The 26,495-nt window shown below is 43.0% G+C and overlaps 1 protein-coding gene across 1 annotated transcript; it reads right to left on the bottom strand.

The window, feature by feature from the left end:
* Nucleotides 1–10,129: 10,129 nt before the first annotated feature.
* On the bottom strand, nt 10,130–11,062 carry LOC136747310 (olfactory receptor 13D1-like). Its single transcript, XM_066700248.1, has one exon. It carries the CDS (start codon nt 11,060–11,062, stop codon nt 10,130–10,132), a length of 933 nt encoding a protein of 310 aa, XP_066556345.1.
* Between the last annotated feature and the right edge of the window lie 15,433 nt (nt 11,063–26,495).

Here is a 26,495-nt window from a genome sequence, read left to right as displayed (position 1 = left end):
GCACCTAGTTAGCTTCAGATACTGGTCTCTCCATACATCCCCTCCAGACCACTGCGGTCTTCCGGTGCCAGAAGACTAACTCTGCCTCCTCTACGCTCCCCTTCCTCCAGAGCCCGCTCCTTCTCATCCCTGGCCCCTAAATGGTGGAACGACCTTCCCACCGAAGTCAAAATGGTCCTTGACCTCATTCCGGCGCTTACTCAAGACACATCTTTACAGACAGTACTTTTAATATTAGTCCTTTTAATCCCGTTAGATAGCACTTCATTGACTTTTTTTTATTGTTTCCTCCTTGCTCTCTTTCCCGTAGCCCTTGACTGTGACCCTACATCTTGACAGCACTTAGCTTTTACCGTCCAGGATGTAGGACCTCACTTACTGTACTTGCCTGTGTAAATTGGAAGTTGTAAAATGTATTATATTTTGAATTGCTATGTTTTAGTTAAATTGAGTTTGTAATGATTGAACTGTATTTTTGCACTTTGTTTTGCCCTGGATAAGGGCGTCTGCCAAGAAATAAAAAGAAGAAGAAGAAGACCACCCCTAACGCCCACTCTGGTGAGGAAGATGCTGGGGCCCTGAGCACAAAACTTAGAAGGACAGAAGATGGAGACACTAAAGAGGTAAGACTTTATTTATATTTAGAAAAAAATGTGTTTAGTTAATTTTATGTTTTTTTTTTTTTTTTTTTAAAAAGACTTTTTTAAGACTGGTGATGACACATACTGTAAAGGCAAGTGTTGGCCTTGTGTTAGACATTGTATAGACTGTGAATTACTTGTGAATGTGAGGCCTGTCTGATAGGTGACCCCAGCCAACTACATCACCTATCTCTGACTTTAGATTATGAGCAAGGGAGTGTCTGGAGTAGTGTAGCTCTTATATGTGACAAAATAAGTGTCACACGCTTGTTAAACATTGTGTAATGTGTTGCTCTAACCCATGAGGAATCAGTATCTTCTACATAGCCTAGAAACATGCACTCTACTTTCAAAATGGTTTAGTGACTTGTTAGAAAGTGTGGATGAGAAAGTAATACAAATAGTTGAGAATTTTATAAATAACAAGTCTTACCATGTGTTATCTTTCAAGTCGGAAGCACTGACCAAGGGGGAGGGGTTTCTGCACACTTCCGTAGGAACCCGATCGAAATGTCACTCTATCAAAGCTGCCATTGGCCCCTGCCCTCGTCACTCAGAACAGGTCCCTTCCCAATTCCTGTTCTATAAAACATGACGTCAGTGCAGGTTCGTCCTCTTCGCTGGACTCAGGAACATAAGCTCTCTGTGTCTGTGTTTGTAATAAACATTCAAACTGCGTATTTCGGCTGGCTGGCTCACTTCATAGTGTTGTTCACCACAGTTTTCGCTACACATCGTCTCTGTCTTGTGTATGTTTAGTTATTATTGATAGCTAATCCCGATTCTGTCCCGTCCGTGCACCGGAGGTCCGGCTGCGCTTTCGGTTTCAGTTTTGTTCACAAGAAGAGCCTTTTAAAAATAATAGTCATGTTTATATAGTGCTATATATATTCCGACTGCTTCCTGTGTTGTTTTATTGTCCACAGGGCTTTTTCTTTCACAGCAGGAGCGCTAGCAGCGGCAGTAAAATCTGTCGTGAAAGTGTCGTAAGAGAGGTGCTCTTCCACAGGCTTGCGCCCGCACTACAGCGTCCCACATGGGCCCTCCCGCTGCTGCCTGACCTCCTCGATGAGCTGAGGGCTACCTGGGGCCATCCGGCAATAGCCCCCACCCTAGCCAGGAGAGGGGAGGCTTATGACAGGACCCAGGGCGCGGCAGAAGCAGGCTTGGTGGATTTTAACCGCATAAATTCCACCATAGCCGCACTAGTCTCCCTACCTCCGCTGTCCGCAGAGCCACGCAATCTGGCCTGCCCCAACAGGCAGTGTCACGTAACGGAGACACTGCTCCGGAGGGTGTATGAGGCTGGAGCCCAAGCGGCTCGCCTCCAAAATACGGAAAGCCTGCTGGCCTTGTACTTGGCTCAGCTGGTGGAGCCCTCGGAGCAACATGGCGCATCACTCACCGGGCTTTACTTTTGGCCGCTCTGTGGAGGAGATGCTCTTGCGCACTCTTCAGGAGAGGGAGCAGTCCCTGCAGCTGGCCCGAGTGTATGGCACCTCAGGTCTGCGGCAGCTCGCCGGTGGGGAGGCCCCCCAACTGCGACTCCCAGGCCACAGCCCAGGTCACAGCCCCACCCACCTACTGATCTCTGCCAGCGTCTCACTAGCAGGCAGGGGCGCCCCCAGGCTCGCTGCCCTGGCCCCCGGCGGCCCACGGCCGCTCGTGGTAGTAGGGGACCCGGCCTGACCCCACCTCCTCCACCACCCGAGCCCTGCCCCTGAGGCGTTCCAGCAGCCTCTTGCCCACCCTTACACCCCCCAGCAACTCTCAAATTGGTGACTCTGCACCCAAGACTCTTGGGTGCTCCAAATTATATCAGTTACTCCCTGCAATTTCAGACACGTTCACCCCCCTTCCAGGGCGTGGTGTGGACGCGAGTGAGGGACCCGTTGCTGTGTGCAGCGCTTCGCATCGAAATCGCCGCTCTCTCTGCGAAGTGCCCCCACCGGGGCAGTACGAGGGATTTTATTCCCCATACTTCCTTGTGCCCAAGAAAGATGGCGGTTTCCACCCCATCTTGGATCTGTGGCGCCTGAACCGCCACCTCAAGGTGCTGCGCTTCTAGATGCTCAACCTGCGCACCATGTCCCAGGCCATCAAGTCCGGCGACTGGTTCACCACGGTGGATCTGAAAGATGCTTACTTTCACATCCCCATTGCGCAGGCGCACAGGAAGTTTCTCCGCTTCGCCTTCGAGGGCCATGCGTTCGAATTGGCTGTTCTCCCCTTCGGTCTGTCGCTAGCGCCACGCACTTTTTCCAAGTGCATGGACGTCGTGTTAGCCCCATTGTGTTGTCAGGGGGTCCGCGTCCTCAAATATCTTTACGACTGGCTGGTTTGTTCTCACTCGAGGGAGCAGGTTCGGATACACACGGACCTGATTCTAGGCCGCCTCTCCAAATTGGACCTTCGGGTCAGCAGGCACAGTTGGCACAGTTCCTCGGACTGTGTCTCGATTCCGTTGCCATGCTCACCACGCTGGCGCCACAGAGAGTTGCCTCAATACACACGTGTATCTCCCTCTTCCGACTGAGAGCTCGTGTCAGGGTGTCCTTTTGCCAGAGGCTGCTGGGCCTCCTAGGGGCTGCATCACAGACCCTCCCCCTCGGCCTCCTCCAGTTGAGGCCGTTGCTGTTGTGGTTCAGGTCTCTCAGGATGCACCCTCGCCACGATCGAGCACGCCGAGTCACAGGCACTCCGGCATACTGGAGCCCCAACAATTTGACCCTCGGTGTGCCCCTGGAGCCAGTCTACCACCGAGCAGTCATAACGACAGACACCATCCATCCATAGCAACATCCTGGAGTTACAAGCAGTACTACTTGGACTGTCTCATTTCCTGCCAGTCCTGCGGGACAGACATGTGCTAGTTCGGATGGACAACACAGCGGTGGTTGCCTATATCAACAGGCAAGGAGGTCTCCGGTCGCGCAGACTGTACTGTCTAGCACGCCGTCTGCTTCTGTGGGTGCAGCCACGGTTCCGCTCCATCAGAGCAGTATACCTCCCAGGCCTGTCCAACACAGCGGCAGACCTCCTCTTTCGGGGAGGCCCCCCGGTCTCGGAATGGAGCCTCCACCCAGCAGGGCGAGGTCGCAGTATTCCTACCACTGGCGGACGTTTAGCACCTGGTGTCAAGACGGCGGTCAAGACCCAATTAATTGCCCCATCGGGGTCATATTGCAATTTCTACAAGAGTCAAGGGCAAGTCCCTGTCCACGCTCAAAGTGAATCTGGTGGCCATCTCCGCATGTCATGTCCAAATTGATGGCGAGCCTCCTGGGTCTCATTTTCTGGCTGTGCAGTTTCCAAAGGGAGCTTGACGGCTACGGCCTCCTGGAACCCTTTCACTGCCCGCATGGCGCCTTGATGTAGTGCTGGACGCACTTTCCCAAGCCCCATTTGAGCCATTGAACTCAGCTGAACTGAAGCTGGTGTCACTTAAGACGACGTTTTTGCTGGCAAAACGCAAAACACGTGAGCGAGTTACACGGCCTGTCCGTACACCCATCGTGTGTCCGTTTTGCGGGAGATGGCTCCAGGGTCACGCTATGGCCTAACCCTGCATTCCTTCTGAAAGTGCTGTCTCCATTTAATGTCAACAGGCCTATTGAGTTGATGGCTTTTCATCCTCCTCCCTTCGCTTCAGAGCAAGAGATTTGGCTTCACCTGCTCTGCCCTGTGCTATTTGGAACGCACTCGGCGCTCAGACCAACTGTTTGTGTCTCATGGAGCGCGGACACAGGGCCAGGCACTTTCAAAGCAGCGCCTCTTGCATTTGATTGTGGACACCATTACCATGGCCTACAAGTCAACCGGGACCCCGGTGCCTGATCACCTGGTGGCCCACTCAACTCGAGTGCCCCCATGGCAGACATTTGTGCTGCTGCAGTTTGGGCCTCGCCGCTTACATTTGCCCGGTTCTACAAGTTGGATGTGACAGGACCGATCCCTTCCATTGAGAACCCGGTGTTGGCTGCAGTCGAGCCCCGGTAGCCTACAAGTTGTGGCTCCTGCCTTTCCTCTCCCAGTCTGCCCCTGTAAGTGCTTCCCGAGATAGCTAGTGAACCGTGTCTTTCCCTTCCACCGGACTATGCCTTCCAGTTGAGCACCCACGCGAGCTGCTCCTGGATGTACAGATAGCCCTGTTGATGTGTTCCCAGGGCTTGTCATGCGGCCTACAGGCATGTTGCCTTACGAGGCCACCCTGTATATAGTTAGTTCATTATAATTGTGTTGCGGTGGTGCATGCGTTTGGCCTCTACCCCACTCTGTGTATTGGTCAGCAGGTCTGTGGCCCGCTCTGGCTGTAAACGGCCATGGAGCAGGGGACCGCTGTTATCGCTGTGTATATAGTTCATTTGTTAACACAGTAGAGCTAATATTGCCCTGCGTTAGCCGGTCTAACCAGCAGGCGTCAACTGCTCCTGTGTTCCATGGGTGGCGCATGAGTTCGTTCCTGCTCCCCGTGGTGTATATAGTTAGTTTGTACGAAATCTAAATTGCCAGCACAATGGAGCTCTTCCACTCTATACTGTTTAGTTGAGTTGGATGCTCTTGTGCTGCGTGCTGACAGCATGAAGGTCTTGCTGTCACGCGATATGTATGTATTGTATATTGTTCAGCTCGGCTACTCTGTTGACTACCCAGCTATGTATAATATTGTATTTATCTCATTGGGTCTGTGGCCCCGCTACTATTGGATCGGGGATCCACTGCCATGATATTCCACGGAGGCCACACAAGTGCTTGATTGCCCGCGCCAGACATTGTGCAAGTAGATTACGGCCTCGCTCCTAGCTGCACTAGTAGAGCAGCCAGTCTTTCTCTTGTAAGTGGAGGACGTAAGAGTTAACCTCTGTAGCCCCGCTTTGTATATGCTGATTGCAGACAGTTCCCGGAAGAGCGTGTCTGCGGTCCTCACTCCTGGACGGCTCGGGTGTGGCCCTACGGGGCCCCTGAGGTTACTGTCTGGAGTTGTGTTGCCGAGGTCCCCTAGCGTTGCACCTCGGGGCAGGCTCCCTTATCAGCTCGCTGCCTCCTCCTTTGTGACGGTTTTGTTATACAGTTACCCCTCCCCCTTGGGCAGTGCTTCTGACTTGAAAGATAACGATAGGTTGTGTATGCAACCCCGTTAATATGAAAAAGGAAACACTACCCAAGGGTTGCAATGTCGCGCAGGAATCCTGGCTCCCGGCAAAAGAGGAAGAACCTGCCAATGGCAGCTTTGATAGAGTGATGTTTCGAACGGGTTCCTACGGAAGTGCGCAGAAACCCCTCCCCCTTGGGCAGTGCTTCCTTTTTCAGATAAACGGGGTTGCATATGAAATCTATCGTTTTACAAACATAAATAAAATACTGTTTGTGTATGCTCTGCATTTCTGTACAATAAGACATTGCATTTTTAGTCCGATATTTTTCAGAGGAAGAAACCCCAGGGTGCCATGGGCTTACATTTATGTGTGTTTGAAGAATATCTGCTTGAAGATGTCATCCTGACTCTAATAGCTCATAATATTGGTGATTTGTATGAAACCGGTGATTCTAATGTGAAATCACTAGTTGAGAAAGTAGTGGAGGACCTCCCCTTTGTGCTCAAGAGAATGCTGTATAAATGCTGCTTTTACTACTGTCCACAAAGTTCTGCAGAGTTCTTTTGGGAATACTATCCCTTTCATGACCAAACCCAATTTCTACACTGTGCTAGACAGAATAGCTGTGATCAGTGTCACAGCCCTTACCAATAAACAAGTAGAGGGAGTTGCTAGTCCAGTACAGTTCAGCTGTTTCTTACTGGGTGCTGTAGGTGTTGGGGATGGGAGATCATTGGTCACCCGTGTCAGTATCTAATCTCAGTCTTCTTTTGACCTCATACCTTGTTGCCATGTTTAGAGCTGTCAAAATAAAAGCTGACATTGATGCATCTTTTACTGAGTCTCATTTTTGAATGTCTTTACCTTTCTTTTTCTTATATTTTAATTTATTTGTATCATTTATATTACTGTATCATCCCAAACCTAATCATAAGGTTAGGTTATCGTTATCTCTACAAGGAAGGCTCTTAAACATTAAACCCCCTTATTCTATTTTAATTTATTGTATTTTGCTAACACTGTATCATCCCAAACCTAATCATAAAGCATATAACCTAAAATAGCAATAATAATACGTTTAACCTCTTAAACATTATACCCCCACACCAACAGGGTGGGGTAGTGGCAGGGATGGGCAAAGATACATCAAAATGTATTTTAAAATAAAATACAAAATACCTTAATTTTAAGTGTATCAAAATAAACTACAAAATACAGCAGCCACACCATGTATCAAAATAAACTACTGTATTTTTGTATTTTAAAAATACTAAAAATACTTTTACAAGGGAGCATGAAATCACTTTGCAAACCTTCCATCTATTGGCCTATTTGATCTATCCCTTCACCAGTAAACTGACTCAGTTGATTAAGTAGACAATGTTTGATAGCAACAGCTTTTCTCTGCCTAACGAGTCATGCAATAAATCTGACCTATGCAACCAGTTAACAGATCAAATATTCACATATCCCTGTGATCATCCAGATGAAGGTTAGTTTTAAAGTAACCAACAGTTTAATGTTTAACTAAAAGTTTGCTAATGACTCATAATAGTATCCAAATTTAGTTACTTGGTGTTTGGTAATGAAGGGCCTACTTTGCATCATCAACACTGATTCAATGACAAACAAGTAATTCATGAGAAGAAAACTGATGTCACCTTTATTCATAGCAACTAGTTTCGAAGTAATTAATCATTTGATTGTTAATTATAAATATAATAATAAATTATGTGTCAGGCAGTAATTCATGCAATGGTATGCAAAATCATGATCCTATTAAACAGCTACTTCAATTAGGGTACAATCATTTAGCAATCAATTATTTATTTATCAATCATTGGACACCTATTTGGAAGTTGAAAACAAACATTTTAGCACTTTGTCAACAATTATTAAATGATCAATATGTTTTGATCTTAAATGTCTCAAGAAACGTAATCAGAAAGTAACAACAGAACTTGTCAAGGAATTAACCGAACTCCAACCACTGAATCTATTGAGAGTCTCAGAATATAGGTATAGAGGACACTTACACATTAATAGTGTAGTAAGAACATTTACTTAAACTCCAATAGAGAATATCCCAATAGAGAATACTACAGACCAAGTTTTCCAAAACAGTTCAAAAGTTCTACCAAAAACTGTCAAACTTATGTGTGAGTGTGGGTGAGAGAGTAAGCGTGTGATTGAGTGAGGGTGTGGGTGTGTGTGAGAGAGGGAGTGTATTGAATGACTGTGTGTGCCCTGTGGCCTACATTGCAGAGGTCTCTTTTTCTCACATTGACCTTCTTCTTCTGGTATAGATGAATTTTCTGTTCTGATCTCAACAAGTCTGGGCAAATTACTAAGTAGGAACCAATCAGAGGCAGAATTTTTATGATGTCATCATGTAGACTTCTCACAAAGTATTTTACAGTAATTTTAAACTACAAAATACAAAACACTAAAGTATTTTGATTCAAAATATGAAGACATTTTCATCAACCCAGTAAAATACAAATTACAAAATACTATTTTGTATTTGAAATACGTATTTTAAATATATGTATCATAAATACTGCACATCCCTGGGTAGTGGTGACTTGTTCTCAAAATAATTTTCTTCCTTACCAAGATGGCTGTGTGGTTGTGGGCCTTACCAAGATGGCTGACCTGGGAGGGTCAAAGGGTAACCCTGGGGGAGGCTGGGAAGGAGAGGTTCCAGTTCAAAGGGCAACCGAAGATATGGCAGGACTTCCGGTCCATGGGTACCGGTAGGCGGGACATCCGGCTGTCATTTCGTGGGAAAGTCACATTCCTACCACTTGTGTAAATTGGAATTTGTAAAATATATTATGCCTTGAATTGCACTGTATTATTGCACACTGTATTGCTCTTATATTTTGTAAGTTGCCCTGGACAAGGGTGTCTGCTAAGAAACAAATAATAATAATAATAATAATAATAATAATAATAATAATAATAATAATAATATATTGAAGAACCTGTATCGGAAAGTTGAAGAAAGTGTTGAAGAAAATGGCATTCCTCTCCCCTACCTTGGCTGTTCTATAGATAGAACACTTGCTGGATCTGCCACCACTCTGTGATCCAGGACTTCAAAATTGACGAATTAAGCACTGGTCAAGAGCACTGCCGAAGTGGGTGGGGCTAATCCACTTTCCATGGTATCTCATACAAAATATTTTTCTATCAAAGCTGCCTCAAAGCTGGACATCGACACTAAACCTGTGGTCCACCCAATACAGAAATAAAATATATTGCAATATATTATTTAAATATGTGGACATTTAATAGAATGTAAAATATATTCAGTTCAAAATACATTTTCCTAAATTATATCTAAAATTCATTTGGTGATATATATATTATTGTAAATATATTCTTGAATGTATTTGTAAGTTTTACAAAAGACAGGGATAGATGGTTATGCTTAAGATGGCTGCCAGTTGCAGTTGCTCTGTACTCTCTCACTCTTTCTATCAAAGCTGACTACTGGCCCCTATGTCAGTCACTGAAACAGGTCCCTTTCTGCTTCCTGTTTGTATATAAGGTGACACAGACACAGGAACTTCCTCTTTGCCTCTTCTACTTGGAACCTACAAGACTAAATTGACTGATTAAACCCATTCTGATTTCATGTTGTAAAACAAGGGGGGTAAATACTTTTGAAAGCCACTGTATGTGTGACAATAGTTAGCATTACATACGTCAACAACCGGAGTCATATTTGTATTGTGTATAGTTACAAACCCTATATAGTAATGACCCTATCCCCAACCCTGCTAACATCTCTGCAAAGTAATAAGGTAATGGAAAATATATATATACAATAAAAAGTGCATGTTGGCTTCTTTGCTGTCAATATGATTATTTTTCAAATTTAGTCAAATTTAGAAATCAAAGTGTACTTTATTAAAACCTGTGAGATAAAACACACAGCTGACTTTTATTTATTTTAGAGTTCTAGGACAAACCCAGAGTAGCTTAATGGACATCAGATCAGGATTCTGAGATGGGAAAGTGACCAGTAAAGTCTCACAGACATGAGAGAGTGTTTCAGAACATTATTGTTCTGACTAAGATGTGAATATAATCAAGTAGTAAGTATAACTGAATATATACAGCTGTAGATCCCTTTTAAAATCCTCTGTAAACCCATAATACTCATAATAATATTATTATCCTTATTGACAATAGCTATTAGATTTATTTTGAACCACCAGTGGTAACAAAAATGTTCACATAGAGGACATAAATGTACATGTTTATGTAAAAATACACTTAAATCGGAGTGAAAATTAAATAAGACAAAGGATACAAAATTGTTGCAAGATTTGCAATAATTTATGTTTTACAAATTCATTTTTTCTTAATATTTGGTGTCCCTCACTTAAGAATATGTACTTCTCTGCTGAACACCCTCATAAGTTTCCTGCGAATCTGACTCAGCTTCAAGCCGTATATGAGGGGATTTAAAAGAGGAGGGATGAGTAGAAATTCCACTGCCAGGAAATTGCGAAGAGTCTGTGCGATGTTCCTTGAACCATATCGACTGTACATTATATCAAAGAGCATTGAAATTGTAAAGTTGATTAAAGATATCAAATGGGGCAAACAGGTCTGCATGAATTTACTCATCTCTTCGTTAGACTTTGCACAAGCCCTAACAATGTGGATATAAGAATATACAGTAAAAATGGCTTGAGAGAAATGTATAAGTATTAAAATGTAACTATAGACATTATTAATAGTTGTGTCTACACAAGACAGCTTTACAACGGACCAGTTTTCACAGTAGAGTTTATCAATGTGAGATCCACAAAGTGGTAGTCTGATAGTTAACAATAATGCAATTATTGATTCACAGAAAGGAAGAATCCAAGAAATTAACAGAAACTTGCTGATAGTTAGAGATGTCATGATAGAGTGGTACTGTAAAGGTTTGCATATTGCCACATACCTGTCATAAGCCATCACTGTTAAAATGGTAAATTCACAGAAAGTAGAAGAGTAGATTGCAAATAATTGAATGAAACATCCAGTGTATGAGATCACATGAGAGTCAGAGAGGAAGTCAGACAGGAGTTTAGGATACAGACCAGCAGTTCCATACAGTCCATTGACACACAGGTTACAGAGGAAGATGTACATAGGCTCATGGAGGGTTTTCTCAATGATGATTGAAATGATCAGTGTCAAATTCAAAAGACATATCAAAAGATAACTCAGAAGAGTAAAAGCAAAAAATATGTATTTATGAGATGCCGTCTCATTTAATCCATGCAATGTAAAGACTGTAATATTGGACGAGTTCTGCATTGCAGTAAGGGATGTTTCAGGAATATACAAATAAACCTTTACGTAAAGAAGCAAACAGACCCTTCATAAATATGCAGATGATCAGTTAAGTGAAAATATATAAACAATAATACAGTTAGAATATATAAAGTATCACAATGAACCATAATGATTGAGTGAATTCCGGTCTTCTGTTGTTTCTATAGAATTTCTTTTTACTGAGACAAAATATGAAAATACCCACAGATTTAAATCTGAGAAAGGGTTGCTGCAGCGAGAACATGAGTCCTTGTTCCTTAGTCTGCACTTCAGTGTTAAGCTTTATATATATAGAGGAGTGAGGCTACTGAGATTTGCAGCCTGGAAACAGACCTTTGAGACTGTGGCTCTGTAATACTGGGTTAATTAGATAGAGTTGGAAAATATTTAGGGCTGTCTTTGAAGGTTCGAACGTCCATTCGGTCCAGACCGTTTGAGGTTTTTACAAACCTTTTAAGGTTTGTCACGTGACAATCACAACATTTTTTTTCTCTTGTAAATAGAAATTGACAATGGTTGAGTACTGTAGCATGCCACCACATCCAATAATGGATTAATGAGGTAAAAGTGGTGTGGTGGGTAGGAGCATTGGGAGAGGAGATAAAAGGTGAAGGGATGCCATAGAGTCAGTGTGTGTGTGTGTGTTCAGTCACTGAGACCTGTGTATACTGCAGTAATAATAAATACAATGATCTGTTGTTGTGCTCGCAATGATGGGTTGGGTCTACTCCTTGGGAACCCCCACAAGCATTACAATACTAAACCATGACCCCACATAGCCTTTCTAAATGAAAACAGTTGATTTGTATACTGCCCATTTATTAAATAAATGTTGATGGATATAACAAGGTTCAAAACCATCATAAAAAAACAACAACTAATTTGTTACTGTCATGTCAGCAGACATTGGACCAAATTAAATTTAAACAATGTAATTTGGAAATATACGATTACACTGATCATTTATTTACTTATCCCTCTTCTGAAAGAGCACTATCCCCCATCGCCCAGCATGCATGTGGACCACTTTGTGTTATTCTGCTTTGTTTCTTTATCCACCATCTTAACAGTAAAGTCAATCAATCCATTTTTATTTGTATAGCGCCCTCCGCAGGGTAGCCACAGAGCACTTTACAGACGTAAACATACAACAAACGTACAGCAAAATAAAATACATAAATACAATCAAGTAAAATATAGACCTGTAAACATTTTACATGATCTAGAATAAAGAGAGTAAACATTTAAGTAAATAAACCATTTAGGCACAGAGGAGAGAAAAACAAAAAACTCCTATGGATGGCATGTAGGAGAAAATTTATCTCTGGGGGTCCACGGCTTAGGGCCTAGTCCTAATGGTTGCCTCCCCTCCAGGCAGTATAGTTATTACAGCAGCAAGGAGATCAGAAAGTTCTTTATCGGTGCTGCTGGCTGTGGTCTTCCCTCTGGAGGAGGCCTCTTGCTGGCCATCGGGGGTGGGGGGGGTTGGACCATCAACAGACTTAAGGGGTGCGATAGCTCGTCAGACCTTGGGTGTGGATGCCCCGTTGACCCTCCGTGGTGAGGTGCCTCTGGGATGGGTTGTGCCTCATCAGACTTCCATGGTGGGGGACGAGGTGCCTCGTTGGACCCTCAGAGGGGGCTGTTGCTGGAAGACAAGAAGGCAGTCGTGCTCAGATACTGGTCATGCAGTGCAGGACATTTCCAAAGACAGTTGTGCAATTGCATGTCCATGGCACACCGGCAGCACTATGGGCTAGAAAAACAGAGACTAAACAGATGAGTCTTCAGCCGTGATTTAAAGGCTAAGACAGAGGGGGCATCTCTTACATTGGCTTAAAGATCGTTCCACAGCTTTGGGGCCCTATAACTGAATGCTCGACCACCTGCGGTTTTCTTGTGTATTTTAGGGAGCACTAAGTAACCGGCTTCCTGTGATCTCAATGGCCGACCTGGAGTGTATTCGATAAGGAGATCTTTTAGGTAGGGAGGTGCCAGTCCCTTCAGTGCTTTAAATGTTAATAAGAGAACTTTAAAGTCTATCCTGTAGTGCATGGGCAGCCAGTGAAGAGAAGCCAATACTGGAGTGATCATTACTCAGTTTTGTTAGTGGATGATGAACAGTTCGATTTTTGTCTCCTAGAATTATGACTTCTGTTTTGTCAGAATTAAGCATAAGAATTTTTTTTGTCATCCATGTTTTAATCTTAGACAGACAGCAGATTAGTTTTTCTAGGTCTATGGTATTGTTAGGATTTACTGACAGATATAATTGTGTGTCGTCTGTGTAACTATGAAAGTTAATATTATGTGATATCATCTAAAGGGAGCATATAGAATGAAAAAACAATAGGTCTGAGGACTGAGCCCTGTGGGACTCCTTACTTATCTCAGTTAAATTTGAGTGGTTCTCAGTGTTGTGCAATATATTGTAAACATAAAACAAAACAAATGTTTTGAAAGAAAAAAAGCCACACCTACCCACAAACAACTGTATACATATAAAGCAGGATAGGAAACCTTGAGGTGGCGGTCTCAGATCCAATATGGGGGGATACCACTGTCTTTCTTGGATACCAGGAAGTAGGGGGAATATAATCCCTTGTTCTGTTTTGGAGAGGACACTTTGGGGAGAGTGCCTTTGATCAGAAGCACAGCGATATGTGCTCAAGGTGCTGCACCCTTCAATGGGTCCTTCACTTGCATCCATACAAGTTGGGGCGGGTTCAACTGATATGATTTGGAGCACATAGGTGTCTGTTTGTGTGCAAGTGGTAAGCCACAGGTAAGTTTACAAACAGATTTAGTGTTATTATACACAATATACACAAGAAACACAAGTAAAGAGCTGGCAACGCAACAGGGCACAAAGTCTGTAGCTTAAATACAGATAATAAATACAGAATAAATAACACTTTCAACATCAGAGTAAATGAGTTGATAAAACCTAAACTAAAATGCCTTTATTAAAACCTAGCGATCTGATATAAAATAAAACAAATATATTTTTTCTATAAAGGTCTTCACTTTACAAACAGCAGATAAGTAAAGTACAGCATTCTGCCTCAGTATTATGAATGTGTTAATAAATCCATTAATTATATTAGGAAGAGCTAAGCGTGTAGACAACATTTTATTCAGACAAGCATAATGTTACCGTAAGAAAACGTTTCCATGTGTAAAAATACAAATAAATATTTGTTATTTAGTGTTATTATTATTATTATTATTATTATTATTGTAATCATCATCAAGATATGTGCTAGTAGAAGTGTATGTATTACTGTAACTACAGATTTGTAACTGCAAACAGCACTTTTTTCTGTATTATTTTTAATTTAATTAGCAGACCCCCTTAACCAGAGCAAGTTACAGTTGAAACTAAATACACACATTTCACGATTAATTATACAGTAACAGCAGCTACGATATAGCAGGTTATAATTGAACTAAAGTGAGCACGTTTCAGTCATGGCATTTATGATACCCAGATCTGCTGTATTTATGCATTCAATCATTTAACTTGTAAATGGGCACACATTAACTATATCATGTTTGCCTTCATACTGATTGTCTCTGCGGAGCTGTTGTATAACATACCTGCACACCATTCAGAAAACGACAGCCTAAAACACCATCTAGTTGTTCATAAAATATTAGTAAAATTGGCTGCTATCGCTCTGATTATTATCCTTCAGTTTATTTTTAACTAGTCACGGCACTGCACCGGGGTACTGTGAAATCCGTGTTTGGCAAGTTTGTAATACACTCGGATATTAACTGTAATTGTTTCTGTATGTGAATTTCACTCCATGCTGCTAATAAAACTGTAATTTCTTTGTTATCCCACATGGCACTCAAGATCATATCTTCCCTGTCTGTCTACAAGTCAAGCACACATCTCCGCTTCTGAAAGCAAAGTATTTCCTTAGTGGGCGTGACGGATGCTTACGGCCACGTATGGCACCAGATAGTTAACAGTCCAGAAACACCCGTTTACGCATCCGCCAGTGGAAATGGGGCATATGTGACACTTTGGCTGAGTCCCAAATTACAACTTGTTCCCTCTTTCCCTTCACTTGCAGGGTGGAAGTACTACAGTGGCCATCTTAAGGGGTGTCCCAATCCCTTAGGGAACCAGTGAAGGGAGCCTAATTGACCTGTTTGTGCCCTCCAATGCTCCCTTCGACGGAGTGTACAAAAAAGCACACTTTTGTGGAAGTGTTTTGGCGCTGAAGCCCAGAACTCTTTGTGTTAAAGGCGGAGACAATTCCTTGACATTGTGTGGCTCATTAAGGTGCAGGGGCTGGCATATGTGGTTAAGAACATCCAGGAGAAAGTGAGTTTTATGAACCGTTTTTACTTTGCCAGCAGCCTGAGACCACTCGGCCTCTGTGCCATGGATAACACCAGGCCAATGTTCTACAGGGCGCTCCGAGCCTTTGCACTCGAAGTAGGCCTCCACAAAGCCTCGCTGGACCATAATAATAGAAGATTTCCCTACCGAAACCTTCCGGAACATCTGGGCTAACACTACACATGTTTGCCTCACAAATATGCAGAAAGATGTCTCCTGGATGGCTATGAGTCTAAGTCTTGCCACTCGAGTGTTCATGTACATAAGGGGTTTAGCCCTGTTTGACACCTGCCCCTACAAGGGCTGCCTGGGAAGGGAGACAAAGGGAGAAGTACTGCCCCTCCGCTTGCAGGGTCTGGCTCTTGTTTTATCCGTTCCTCCACAAGTTTGACCCCTGTCCACTGCAGAAAGCGCCTACAATGGGCACGTGAGCATCACAACTGGACCACAGAGCAATGGAAGAAGGTGGCCTGGTCTGATGAATCACGAGTTCAAGGTGTTGACTTGGCCTCCAAATTCCCCAGATCTCAATCCAATCAAGCATCTGTGGGATGTGCTGGATAAACAAGTCCGATCCATGGAGGCCCCACCTTGCAACTTACAGGACTTAAAGGATCTGCTGCTAACGTCTTGGTGCCAGATACCACAGCACAGCTTCAGAGGTCTAGCAGAATGCAGGCGAGGATAATCAGAGGTGGGTGGTTTTCTTCTAGTTTTAAGAAGGTTATCTAGAGAGACAGCAAGCTGGATTAGTTGTTCCAAGCCAAGGTTCTCATCTCTACAGGCTAGTTCGGATTATAGGTTGGCATGTAGTCCTTGTCGAAAGACCGTAAGAAATGCTTGCTCATCCCATCCACTACTGGCTGCCAGAGTATGAAACTTCAGAACGTAGTTTGTAGCTGACAGGCTGCCTTGGTGGAAAGTAAGGAGTTGCTCTCCCGCAGACCTTCATTCAGCCGGATGATGAAACACCTCCTTAAAGTGTGCAAGAAAGGCTGACAGGGACCGGGTGATCTCTCCCTTCTGGTTCCAGACGGCCGATGCCCATTGCAGGGCTTTCCCTGTAAGGAGGGTGATCATATATGCAATTCTTGCCTCCTCAGTGGGAAAGGAAGCTGGTAGATGGGAGAAGTTAAAGGAACATTGTAAGAGAAAACCCTCACATCGATCTGGGGAGCCGTCATACTTCTCTTTGCAAGACTAACTGGTGAAGGTGAAATGGGTGTGGGTGGGACTGGCTGATTCAGAGTGGTGGCGATCTCTTCTAACATCTCTTTGTGTCGTCCTAGCAGAAAACCCTGGGAGGAGACGGCTGCGTACAGGTCTGTGGACTCCACTGGGTCCGCAGCGGCGGCGAAGTCATCTGTCACATCTGTCATGGTGAACTAACCGGGTGTAAGGGGACCCAGGTGCGGAGAGAGCACAATCCAGGCAGGGGGGTCAAGAGCCGGCAAACAGGTATAGCAAAGACAATTCCGTAATCGTGTTCAGGAGAACAGGCAGAGATCGAGTCACAGGCAAACAGGGCAATGCAGGGAATCCAGAAACGTAGTCACAATCAGGCAGGTAAAAAGATCAGGTATCCAAGAAACAAGACAACAAGGACATCCGAAAAACCGTGTTCAAGGAAAGGCAGAGGTCAAACACAATGGAACGTGGAAACAGGTACAAGGCTTGATGACCCCCCTTCATCTATCGACCCACCCCCCTCCTTCTAGCCCGGAAGTGTAATCCCCCATGATCCCTCCCCAGAAAATCTCCTCTCTATTTAAGATTCAGCGCAACACAACACAGCTTTATTTCTCATCGCTTGAAATAATCCAACCTTTTCAAAATGTCCAACAATGTCAACGAGAAACCCCGTGATAAGAAAACCCATGCTAGGGTTCCTTCACTCACCAATTTGAAGATTGAGCAGTCTTGGCTACTGACCAGTGGTGAGAAACGAGGTTACCGCATTAAAAGGGATCTGGGTTATGTCGGTGTGGAGCTTTTCGCTTTGGGTGAGAAGGATGTTATATCGGAACCTTTTGAGAAAGTAATTGAATACTCTTATGACAACTGGTTGAAGGTAACCGTCTGGAGAGATGTTGGACATGTGGATAAGGCGCTAGAAGCATTGCATGAGGGGTCAAGAGAAACGGTACCTACGAGGCAGGGCTTTGAAAGTTGTGAATGGGAAAACTTTCTGTGTTCCAGAAGAGTTGTTCAGAGTCTAACTATGACGGATAACCGCAAGTTGTTGTTTAGGCGGACGCTGTTGCTTTGGAGCAAGAAAAACAGGTTACTGAAATCGTTTTTGATGGTGCTGACTGGCCGTTCTTGAAAGATGTCATAACCGATATAAATGAATGTTTTGATACCTTGATCAAATGTGTTGAAATGGACTCTATTAAAATGAGATTATGTTGGATTATGGATTATATTTCCCCCTTGAAGGATGGTGACGAAGCTGAAACAGATGACTTGTGGGGGTTTGGTGGTGGGTCCGGAGCCGCAAGGGCCACTCTCTTCTAAGAGGGCAGGCTATCGTGATGTAGTGAAGAGACAGTATAAAAAGTGCATCACCCCCCGATCAAGGCTTAAAAAGAATGTCTTACCCGAAAGCGATGGATGTCGACAGGCTCTACAACCCTCTCCAATCCCGGGATCTACCTTGGTTCTATTCACCCGATTTTGTATACATGCCTGAAACCTCTGACTGCAGCCACCCTCAGGGACCTCAACCCCCGATTCCGCAAGACGAAACAGGATGCTTTGCGATGGACATTGAAGCTAGTCTCTGGGATGCACAGGATCAGGAGATCCTGAACGGTTCTGCTTTTGCTGCACTGTCTATCGTGGACTTGTCTCAGGAAGGGGGCGTTCCAGCGGCTATAGAAACAACCCACAGCCCATCGAGCGACCCAATGAGCAGCGAACCGCCCCTGTTTATGCCCGGCGTGCGGGTCGATGTAAGCAGAGTTGTTAAAAGCGCCCTGGTGTATATTCTGCATGCTCTCATCAACCGAACCCTGAAATCAGTCTGTCAGGGTTGTGAAGTGAATCACCCCAGCCAGTTGAGGCACAGCTGTCTGTTTGAACCAGATGCCTATTATTTCCGATTCTATTTTGATGTGTTTTACAGAAGACTGAACAAACCGTGGCTGAAGCCGGCGCTAATCAAGGCGCTATCTTACTCCCATCTGCGGGCCACCCCCGGGCAAGTCCAGAAAATCATAGATGAGATTTTGCTGGAGCTGAAAAATGAGCCGTATATAAAAGAGAAACTTGATCAGCTGATCAATGACCTGGATGAGCCGAGTAGAAAAACCACCGGGAAGCTAAAACAGTATTTCTTCCGAAAAGAAGTTAAAGCTGAGACCTGCAAAGAATTTGAGCTCTACGCCACCGATTCAGACTCTGACCTGAACTGAGGGACCTGGAAGATGGGAAATGTTCTGGACTGCTTCTGCAACTGGCTCTGCCATCAACGCTCGGTGGATAGCCTGAGAGCTCTATTACACCATGTGCTTGACAAAAAAGTAGCCAACGCAAGCCATTTCTCTACAGATTTAGCCGTAGATGAGGACCAGCTTTCAAACCTGGAAAAGTTAATGGCCGCCGTAACAGATACTGGGGGGTACGAAAACTGGAGTGAGATGGTCGAGGGTGCCCAGAAGGATGTTAGTCCTTTTCATCATCATCTGTATGAACGTTTACTGATCATGTTTAACAAACTTTTGTTTACTTTTAAAATAGCCCATATTGTTGTTTTATTTGTGTATGTAACCGATGTGTGTGCCTACAAGATAAAAAACCATGTCGTTGTTGATATAGAACAAGTAACCAATCATCTGATTTCATTTTGTTTGGACCATAGAACAAATTGTTGTGTATGTTATACTTTTATCAATTGTCTAAAAAGAGGTGTTTGTTCCCCTAAAATTGAATAAAAAACCATGTATAAAAACTTTGCTCATTGTGTCGTGTGATCTGACAGAATGACTCTGCAAGCTCCCCAGATGAAGGATCTGTACTACAACCCGGCCAAGGCCGGTGGTTTGGCTGGTGTAGCGTAAGGTACACTTATAAATTTCAATTAAAGAAGTGAATTTATAGTATCACCTTATCACGAATCCTGGAATCTTGTAGAACTCAATTTCTGTAATAATTGGACGCAGACACCAATTCCAAAGATATAAATTGTCAAATTTATTCAAAAACAAAGACTAAATGTAGCACTACACTAATTATACAAAAGGGAAAAACTAATTAAAATTCAACTCTAGATCAACAAATTAAAGACAAATCACTTCCGTGACCAAATCAAAGACCATGGGATCGCATATGATAACACACAAATCGTTAAACAAAAAAGGTTAATAACACATTGACTACAATACAAGTTAGTAAGACGAAGGTGAGTCTCTCATTAGTATTGTTAGTCACACATTAAATAACTACGCAGGTTAGTATTTATGTCAGGTAACTTCTCATTATATATATATCAGTCTCATTTACGTTTAGGTGCCGAGAAAGATCCTATCATTACTTGTTACCACAATTTCCCTTAACTGATAATTATGCAATGATTAAGGATAGGTGGGGCCACCAATAATCTAATGTCTATTAACTTGTGTCAATTTCAGACTAAACAGTTAAACAGGAATGAGAAGATATTTCTCGGCGTTGACAGATTTTATTTCTAAAATGATCAACAAAACAGTTTAATGCAACATACATTTATATTTAAGCAAAACTAAATGATATTATACATTCACAGATTAACATTTCTAATTGATTTCTCAAATGTCATGAATCACAAACTCCAAACTGTTAAACTTATCTGAACTTCGTCTCTGAGAGGCCTCTCAGTCTTCGGGCTCAGATAACAGCACACGGCACGAGGTCCGTGTGGTTTGGAACAAAGGCAGTCCGGTTCGGCTTTGTCCAAGAACTTCCACTCAGTCGATACACCTGGAAGTTGGGGTTTCGCGAAACAGAGTCTTTTCCAAACAGATTTTCCACTGGTTTGAAGGCTCCAAGTTTGTGCACAAAATCTTCTTGGCAAGCAGAGTCTCTCACTGTACTTATTTGAAGACAAAGTCTTTGAGGAAAGCAGGGCCCTGTTTGGTTCCAAAGGTCAAGTTTCTTAAGACTCAATAGCTATTTAAATGACTGACACTTTCGTATTCAGTCGACTTAGTCAATCAGGTGGGCACAGGTGGGCATGCGCAGTCTGTAAAGTTCTTTATTTAATAAAGTCCTTTAAAAGAATTATTCATACGGCTCAATCTCCTTCTCCCAGTTTAGCTCTTCTGTTGCCGGCAAAGACTTGGTTGGTTTCTGGTTCCGGTTAGGGCAACAGAGCTACAGGTTGAGCTGTGGCAGCGAGTTTCTGGTTCAGGTGAGAGAGAGAGAGAGAGACCGTGCGCTGTCCTTTATATGCCTGTCAGATCAATAGGTGATTGGTTCTTCAGTTTTTTACATTGGATTTCAGTTTCAGCCCCCAGTGTCCTATTGGAGGGGGGCTTGATTTATGACTGATGTCAATCCATGCCATCTTTTGGAAATGCCGGTTGGCCCGGGTTCATAGCTCTGTGTCGGGATTTCGGCTCTCGTCCATTTCAAAGAGTTTTTATTACCTACAGGCCCCCTTCCCCAGACATCTCACAGCAGAATTCCAAACTATTTGGCCTATTCTCGGTGCCATCCTCCCAGACTGTCACTTTGATGTAAACCAGTCCCACGCTTTAAGGAAATCTGATAACTTTGGGGGGAGAGGTCTTCTTTGCATCAGTGCTTCAGCTCAGAGCTAAAATGCTTTTATCAAAATAACCCATCATAACGCTACACTGGTAAGAAAGGTTTTCAAAGAGGACTCGCTGAGGCCGGGGTTAAGGCTAAGGATGAGGTTGTTTCAGAATGGCTAAGGGAACAAGACGCCTATACCCTACATAAACCACTCAGAATTAACTTTAAAAGAAATCGCGTCTATGTGATTGACATGGCACATGACATGCAATGGCAGATGGATCTAGTCGATATGTCAAATTTATCAAAACATAACAATGGTCACAAATTTATGTTGATGTGCATCGATGTGTTATCGAAATACGCATGGGTGTCCGCGTTCTGCGCAATAAAACAGGTGGTGTGATGACAAGGGCCTTTGAGGATATATTTGCCCAGGGCCAGTGTCCTTAAAAAACTGCAGATTGATAAAGGAAAAGAGTTTCTCAACAGAGAATTTCAGAATCTGTTGAAAAGACACAATATACATCATTTCACCACCGGTAAAGAGCTTAAGGCATCGGTTGTGGAGAGGATTAACCGCACCATAAAGACAAAAATGTTGAGATATTTTACAGCTGTAAACACGTTCAAGTATGTTGATAAAGTTCAGGATTTTATCGAAGCTTACAACCGAGGATATCACACCAGTATTAAAATGAAGCCTATAGATGTTAATGAGTAATTTTTAAAAAATTAAAAATGTATACGGTCCCTTTATTAAGACTGAATAAACTACTTATAAGTTCAATGTCGGGGATGTGGTGAGAGTTTCAAAGCTGCGCAACCCTTTTGCCAAAGGTTATGAACAAACATTTTCCGATGAATATTTTACAGTTACCAAGCAGTTGGATGGAGACCCTCCCGTGTACCGGTTAAAAGACTATGACGGGGAGGAAATAGAAGGGACGTTTTACGCTGCCGAGTTACAAAAAATTACAGTGGGTAAAGATAGAGTATTCAGAGTTTAACCGGAAAAAATATGTGTTAGTGAAATGGAGAGGCTGGCCTGAAAAGTTCAATAGTTGGGTCCCGGAGCAACAGGTTTGCGATATTCAAGCCTTATAACAAGATGCCCGCGGGTGTGGTGGGGTGCATTACTTTAGTTTCTCAAGATGGAATCAGACGGCTTCTACGTGACTCTACCCAGTAACGCCTCTCTCGATATTGTAAGATATTATTTGTTAGAATATATTTTTCTATGGGAAATTCTATACCATCTGGTTTGGTAGAGGAAACAGACTTCCTCCCTTTTATCTGGTAGCCCCTGGTAACCTTATCTATATGTCCAGAAGACCAAAAGGGACCTGTCCTCTTATTGGCTCCTAGTCAAATTCGAAATGACCCCCACTTCTAAATTACTTTAGCATAAGGCACCCAAGTCATGGCGGTGGCAAAATGCTATTGGATGGAAGGAAACCTTATAAAAGGGAAAACAAAGAGAATTTTAGTTCTCTTAACTTCTTCATTCTGCAACGAGACACAAGACAGAGCTGGAGGGAGACAGAGAGAGACACACCACTTCCTGCCTGACCAGACTGGCCTATAAAGCTGTACTGTGAGGAGAAAGAAGAAAATGGGTATTATCTGTTTCTTACTGTAATCCAGCAGAAGCTTAATATTACTTATTTTCAGTAATATAATTTAATGATATTAGTTTCCTATTTTTGTCAAAATAAATTATTATTGCACATCTGTGACTTCACCGCATCTTCCCTCTAAAAAGAATCTTAAAAGAGAAACCAATTGACCTATGAGTTTTCAGTTCAACTATTTATTTAGATTGACTGAAAAACCAAAGCATTCAAAATTCTCTTACAATATATATCCTAAAAATGAAATATCCAGTTACGCGGTGCAATTTGGAAAATCTATAGGTCTAAGGGGTTCGTGGGAAGTGGGGTTGGTGGAAATACAGTATCCTTACACTTGGTCTATTTTACAAGATAAGGATGCCAACTTCTCAGTTTTTGATCATGTTAAAAAGAGTCAATGGTCATTCACAATACAAGGAGGTTATTACGACAGCATGGATAAAATATTAGATGAGATGAATAAGCAGTTCTCAGACGGGACCCCCTCCCTCAAGTTATATTACAATCCTATTAAAAACCGAGTGTACATTGTGTCAAAACCTGGTGTTAGTATTCAAACCAGCGGGACCCTGGGACGTATATTAGGCTTCTATACCGACACAGAGAACTCATTCTCAGATGTGGTGGCACCCTTCCTGGCCAATATCAGGGGTGATTTTTACATTCTTTACATCTATACGGCCATCATTGCCCACCAGAGGGTAGGGGATAGTTACGTGCCTCTTTTGAGAAATGTACTTATTAAAGGTAAAAGCAATGACATGATCACAATGACTTATGACAAGCCGCACTACATACCAGTTTCAAAGACACACTTTGACAACATCACAATCGAAGTAAAATCAGATCAGAATATCAACGTACCATTCCGTTTCTGTAAAGTTATAGTCAAACTACATTTTCGACCTGTGAAACAGTGTGTACATTATTAAAATGGATATCTCAAGGGGATATGTCGATCCTCGTGCCTATGTGGAATATTACAAAATGCAAGCCGGGAATGACTTGCCCAGGTTTGTAGTAGCCCCCACTATGTATGGGGCCGGTCTAGGTGGACTCTTTCGTGGTCTTTTTAGAATGGCCGTACCCCTGCTCAAGAGAGGCTTTGCTATAACCAGAACCCACTTGAAATCAGTGGCTAAAAACATTGTTAGTGACGTGTTCACCAATGTTATGAACCGCTTGGCTAGCCATGAGCATCAGGAGGGTTCGGGACTCATGGTGATGTCGAGGGGCGGGGGTAAAAGAAGAAGCAGCAAACGAAGACTCACTCCGCAGAAACCCACAGAGAAGGAAGCAACAGAAGAGAAAACCTGCAAAAAGAAAGTCTCAAAGAAAGACCAATAGAGCCTCAGGTTACATCTTTTAAACATGTCTTTTGTCCATAGCCTATCGGAAGAATGCGTTAAATCAGAACTGGATCTGTTTACAGTACCGTACACCCAAACAAGTATAGATAAAAGCATCTATGTAGAGATTTCGCCTCTTTCCGCAATTTCAGAAACGCCCCCTCTGGAGTTTTTCATAGCGGGAAATGGGGAAGATTATATTGATTTGAACAACACTGTCATTTTAATCAACTGCAGAGTGGAAGAGGAAGATGGGGATGCAATAGTGAAGGCAGCCAACGTTGGTGTCATCAATTACCCTGTGGCAACCATGTTTTCGCAAATGGACGTGCCCTGGGTGATCAACTCATTAGTCAAAGCAGCAATACCTACCCCTATAGAGCCATGATGGAGTGTATCCTTAATTATAGCAAGGAGACCCTAAGCAAGCAGTTCAGTCCTGGCCTGTTCTTCAAAGACACCCCAGAAGCTATGGACGACAGGGATATAGATGTACTCAATGAGGGCTTGCAAAAAAGAGCAGCCTTTTCAGCAGAAGGATGGACCTTTGAGCTAATGGGGCATATTCATGCGGACATATTTTTTCAAGAAAAACTCATGCTCAACAGGGTAGACATTAAAATTAAAATGATCCAGAGCAAAAATGCTTTCTGTCTGATGACCCCCGATACTGAAAAATATAAACTGAATATATTATCGGCCTCGCTGTTTGTGAAAAAGTGTCCGTATCCCCAGCGGTTAAACTAGGACACGCACAGGCGTTAATGACGGCAAACGCCAAGTACCCGATAAAAAGAGTCTATATGAAAGTCCACAGTATCCCCGCGGGGACTCGTGTGATGAACCAAGAAAATCTTTTTCTAGGGCAGCTCCCAAAACAGGTTATTATATGTCTAGTGGATAATGATGCCTGTACCGGGGTTTACAACAAGAACCCCTTTAACTTTAAACATTATAATGCAGAATTTATAGCATTGTACGTTGACGGAGTTCAGGTGCCGTCCAAACCTTTTCAACCGGACTTCGAAAACCGCAATGCTGTTCGGGAATATTACAGTCTAGAATTGGCTACGGGTCGTCATCTCAAGGATCAACCTCTGATGATCAATCGCCGGGAATACTGCAGTGGCTACACGCTGTACGGCTTCAACCTGACCCCCGACGACGAGTGTGGACAACATTTTTCACTGGTGAAAACAGGTAACATGTGCCTGGAGATGCGTTTTAAGCAGCCTCTACCCTGCACTGTAAATATGATCCTGTACGCTGTGTTTGACAACATTATTGAGGTGAATCAGAGAACAAACGTTCTGTATGATTATTATTAAAATGAACACCATAGAGCTCAACAACCTCATGACGGCTACAGCATGTACCCGCAAACTGTTTCAAGGTGTCTATGCTTGTGACCAGCTGCCTAAATTTAAGATCAATAATTTACCTGCAATGTACATAATCAATACTCACCCTAAAAATATGCCTGGAGAACACTGGTTGACTATTTATCTAAGGGAGGATCAACGTGGTGAATTTTTTGATTCCTATGGTCACCCCCCAGATTTCAGACCTTTCCCCCGGAAGATCCATAACTTTTTGCTCAACAACTGTCAAGAAACCCTTTACAACGCGCGTCAAGTACAGAGTCTGCAGACCACCACTTGTGGCCAACATTGTGTGTTTTTCTAATATCATAGAGCTAAAGGCCGAACATACCCAGACATTATGACTCTGTACAGCGATGATTTAGAACAGAATGATAAAAAAGTGACAGAGTTTGTCAGGACAATGTATCCTGCCCCTTATACTGTATACCTGTTACTTATGGAGCTAAAAACCCTTGTATACAGACTGGCTGCTCTTGTGAGGATTTTAAAAGATGTTACGCATGTTAAGGAGAAAAGTAGGAATCAGTCTTTGAAGCAAATCATTTATTTAACACACTTATTATACAAGACACGGTGCATGTTATAAAGAACACATTTGTACAACATTCGAAAAATAAAAGATAAAATAAATAATTACAATAGGTTGTCGGTCTTCATTCACTGTTTTACAAATAATAATAACAGGCTATTAATAAGCAAGCCAACGAGTGCTAGATCCTGAGATCCTTCGCTTAACACTGGGTAAGTAATGATCAGTTGGGGTTTTAGCTTCCCATTCAGCCTCCCCCTCTTTACACGTGTATTTTTTGACATGTCTCCTGGTAGGCACTGTTGATTGGGGGATGTTCAGACAGGCCATTGCATGTAGGAAAGAATTCCAGCCTACAGGTCTACGGCTAGCAGGGATCTTATTAGTGCTAGTGACACTCTTCAACAAATCAAACATATGTGATC

This window comes from Amia ocellicauda, chromosome 3 (assembly GCF_036373705.1).
Source record: "Amia ocellicauda isolate fAmiCal2 chromosome 3, fAmiCal2.hap1, whole genome shotgun sequence".
NCBI classification, from domain to species: domain Eukaryota; kingdom Metazoa; phylum Chordata; class Actinopteri; order Amiiformes; family Amiidae; genus Amia; species Amia ocellicauda.
Note: the sequence above shows the minus strand (reverse complement) of the source record. Positions and strands in the feature narration are given on the sequence as shown.